This window comes from Plectropomus leopardus, unplaced genomic scaffold, assembly GCF_008729295.1.
Source record: "Plectropomus leopardus isolate mb unplaced genomic scaffold, YSFRI_Pleo_2.0 unplaced_scaffold28620, whole genome shotgun sequence".
Taxonomy (NCBI): Eukaryota; Metazoa; Chordata; class Actinopteri; order Perciformes; family Serranidae; genus Plectropomus; species Plectropomus leopardus.
This window is the reverse complement of record NW_024631180.1, coordinates 1-4422: the sequence shown is the minus strand read 5'-3', so window position 1 is coordinate 4422 and position 4422 is coordinate 1. Positions and strand designations below refer to the sequence as shown.

At 48.2% G+C, this 4422-nt stretch overlaps 1 protein-coding gene across 1 annotated transcript; it reads left to right on the top strand.

Annotated features, from left to right (window-relative positions):
* Positions 1-125: 125 nt before the first annotated feature.
* Positions 126-4415, top strand: LOC121938142 (laminin subunit beta-1-like; the record flags this gene model as incomplete). Its single annotated transcript, XM_042481421.1, has 7 exons — positions 126-562; positions 1055-1175; positions 1365-1566; positions 2273-2416; positions 2531-2762; positions 2963-3126; positions 4187-4415. Coding segments are annotated over exons 1-7 (1229 nt in total), but the record flags the coding sequence as incomplete, so codon positions are not given.
* Positions 4416-4422: the final 7 nt, after the last annotated feature.

Sequence of the window (4422 nt, the reverse complement as noted above, 5' to 3'; positions counted from 1 at the left end):
TGTACTATGTACTTTAATTATGCTGAAAATATATTTTTACAGATCAAAGTCCTGACGGTTAAATGTTGTGACGAACAGAGCTCCCAGTGATTTAGTTTGTCCTTGAAGAACATTTCTGAGGGATGTCGACTGTCAGTCTGTTAGAGCAGACGAAACTTCCTGTTTTGAATTATTTCACAGAAGGGGACGTGAAGAGAGCTTTTATTTTATACGTTGTCTTGATGCCAATAAAATAACTCGTTTTAAACCATAATTCTTATTGAGTTCGGATTTAGAGGAGCTGCGGAGAGGTTTATGAATAATGGCGTTTGTGATCCAAAGGAAGAGAGAAAAAAGAAAGAAAGAAACAGATAAAAGAAGAGAAACAATAAAAACGGTAAAGAAAAGAAAAGAGTGAAGAATGAAGTTGTGTTGTGTGTTTGTCGATGCTGCAGCTGCCTGACCAATGGGAGGAGGTTCTGATGACGGTGATGAGACCTGGACCAATCAGAGCAGACAGCCGCTGTGTCAACACCGTGCCCGACGACGACCACCAGGTCGTCTCTCTTCACCCCGGCTCACGGTAACGTTCAGCAACCGAAAATCAACAGGGTCTCCTGAACACTCCTGTGACACGATTCGCGTTAAATACAGGAGTTTAGCGTTCACACGCAGGTGTTGAACAGTCACACGCAGGTGTGTAACATTCACACACGGGTTTCAAATATTCATATGCATGAACATTCACACGAGTTTCAAACAATCATACACAGGTGTTAAATATTTAGACTCAGGTGTTAAACATTCACACAGCTGTTAAATACTAACACACAGGTACGATTCACATGCAGGAGTTTAACATTCACACGCAGGTGTCAATGTTCACACGTAGGTTTTAGAATTTCACAGGCAGGTGTTGAATATTCACAAACAAGTTTTTTAACGTTCACACAGGTGTTACATATTAACACGTAGGTGTTCCTGCTCCTGTGTTGATGTTTCGGGTCCGGTGATTTGTCGACAGTGTTGTTTTCTGACTGCAATAGGTCTCTGTGGTCTCTGTGTGTCCCCTCAGGTATGTGGCTCTGCCCAGACCGGTTTGTTTTGAATCTGGGCTGAACTACACGATCCGCCTCAGTCTGCCGCTGTACTCGGCGCTCAGTGACGTCCAGTCTCCGTACACACTCATCGACTCGGTGAGGAAACTCTTTGTTTATGATTTTAAAATCTTCAGTTTACTGTGATGGAGAGAAGAGCTGAAATACTGACAGTTTCAGCTCGTCACTGAAACAGTTCATCGGTTGTTTAAAGAGCTCGATCAGGTGACCCGCAGGTGTCTCTGTGAACACACCCATGGACAGTCGTGTGTCTGTGTCCGTCCTCAGATCGTGTTGATGCCTCACTGTAAAAGCCTGGACATTTTCTCGTCCTCGGAGGGAGGAGACTCCGGCAGGAACGGTGGCTGGGAAATGTTTGAGCGCTATCGCTGTCTGGAGAACAGCCAGAGCGTCATCAAGTCGCCGATGACCGACATCTGCAGAAACTACATCTTCAGCATCTCCGCCATGTTACACCAGGGAGCCAAAGGTACCGTCGTCCGCCTTATATCTGACCACCGTAAACCAGCTGCTTCTCGATGCACTACCATCCATTGCGGCGTTAAGCCAGTGAGAAAAATGAACAATGAAACCTCAGTCCAATATTTCAGCCTCCACATTTAACTCCAAATTCAACAATCTAAGTGTCAGAAACATCATGACGCGGCGTTCTTCAGCTCCGTCACATCGCCACATTCACACTCAACTTCATTCCCTTTTCAGGACTTTAACCTGCTCCGACACGCAGCAGCTCCACTTTTATTACAACCACAAACATCCCTCAGATTCTGTCTGCTCTGCACCGACTTCCTGTTTACTGAGACGCTCACACTCACATTTCTGGACGATGAGTCATCAGTCTGTGAATCCTCCCGATCAGAAACACAAACGCTGACATCTGATCTCTCCACGTCTGGGTGTCAGTTCAGCTTCCTGTTGTTGAGTGGTGAAGCTGCGTATGTTGTTTATTTTTTGGGTCTCAGGCAAAACGACCTCCTCTGTCCCTGAAGGACGTCCCCTGTCAGTGATGTCACTCGTCAGTGTTTCTGTTGGTCCTCTTGAGCAGACTCTGCTGGTCTCTTCTTCCTCAGATGTATTCAGGCGGTCTTTAATCCGTCGGTGTTCGTCTCTCAGTCATGAATTTGTTCTGTTGACGTCTGTGCAATGCCTCTCCTCTGCTGGGCTCCATTTCCCAGAATGCCAGTGTGACCCTCATGGCTCCCTCAGCACCGTGTGTGATCCCAGCGGCGGTCAGTGTCAGTGTCGCCCCAACGTGGTCGGCAGGAACTGTGACCGCTGCGCTCCGGCCACTTTCCAGTTCGGACCAAATGGCTGCAGAGGTCAGAACCGATCGCCTCATCAGTGATCAATACTGAGAGCGATCAGCTGTTTATCACTCATGAGCGTGCAGTGTGAACGCACTGTGTTAACCTGCTGTCTGTGTGTCTGTGCAGCGTGTGCGTGCAACCCTCTGGGGTCTCGGAGTTCGTTCTGCGATCAGCTGAGTGGTCAGTGTGAGTGTGTCTCCGGAGCGTACGGACGTCAGTGTGAACGCTGCCTGCCGGGTCACTGGGGCTTTCCCACCTGCCGACCCTGCACCTGCAACGGACACAGTGACCACTGTGACCCCGTCACCGGGCGCTGCATCGACTGCAGGGACCACAGCACTGGACACACCTGTGACAGGTGAGTCACGCCTGCGATAAAAACCTGTGACAGATGAGTTGCACCTGTGGCAGGTGAGTCACGCCTGTGATAGGTTAATCGCACTTGTGACAGGGGAGTCGCACCTGAGAAGTGTCAATCACACCTGAGATAGGACACCTTTCACAGGTGAGTCACCTGAGATCTGCATTCCTCACTTCCTCTCTCTCACCTTTGCTCAGGTGTCTGGACGGTTACTATGGCGACCCAACGTTGGGGTCAGGTGACCACTGTCGTCCCTGCCGGTGTCCCGATGGCCCCAGCAGCTTGCGGCAGTTTGCAGAAAGTTGTTACCGTGGCGAAGACTCCCAACAAGCCGTGTGTGTCTGCCATACTGGATACAAAGGTAAAAACTTAATTTACACCTTCAATTTATAACTTTATCAACACTGATGATTAAAAACCGTCACTCACTCACTATTCACGCCACAGTGTGTATTAAATAGTGCACTATATAGGGAATAATGATAATGAGATTTCGGACACTACCTTGGAGGTTTTTTTCTTCAGAAATACACAGGTGCATTGCATTGTGGTATACGGGACATGGATGTATTTTAGTGAAATCTGGATACACCTGTGGGGGCGGGTTCATTCCTATGAGAGCTGCTCAATGGCGTATGTGGCAGAGGAAACTCTTTTTCTGAGTTTAGAAATGTGTAAAATACCCGGATTTACTGGCCCATAGAGCAGCGTAGCAGAGATGAACAGCAGCCGAACGCTGCCAAGCCTGGCAAGTGCGGCCAAGTGGTTAACTCCCACCGGCAGAGCGACCGACTTCCGGATTAGCGCCTTTGCTAGCTTGAATGTGGTCAAAAAGATTTGGTGTTGCAGCTCTTTTAGACATTAAAAAATGTTATAGAACTGGATGGTTTACATCCAGACAGGGATAGAAGATGTTTAGTGCTGGGTTTTGATGCTCACAAAAAATGATTTACTGATTTACAGACGTCTCTTTCCTCACGTTAGTCAATGGGGAAAAGTCTTCCCAGTGTCATCACATGACCCACTCAAATGGTGTAATGACACTTTCGGCCACTATGTAAATTTTGCATCAATGCATGGCGCACTTCCTGGGGACTTGGAGTTATAAGGTACATTGTATGTACATTTGTTGTGCATTGTATTTTATAGCGCTCTATATGGTGAATGAAATTAACCGCTGAGAATCTGAACACTACTGAAAATGCAAACACACCATATAGTGCACTTATATCCGTGATAGGGGATGGCTTTTATCAACGCTGATTATTGGAAACTTCAAAACTTAAGTACCACAGCACGGAACTTTATTGACACTAATGTTGGGACACATTTATAAAGCAGCCGTCTCTCAGTCTGTAGCCCCGCCCCCTACATACAACCCCGCCCTTTCATATAATCCCGCCTCCTCCTTCTCTCCGCAGGTGCTCGCTGTGATGAGTGCTCACCTGGTTACTATGGAAACCCTGGGGAGGCAAAGGGGCGGTGTCAGCCGTGTCAGTGCAACAACAATATCGACCTGTTGGACCCCGAGTCCTGCAACGCGGCGACCGGAGAGTGTCTGCGCTGCTTGCACCACAGCGAGGGCGCCGCCTGCCAACACTGCAAGCTGGGTTATTACGGCAACGCCCTGCTGCAGGACTGCAGGAGTGAGTCCAGC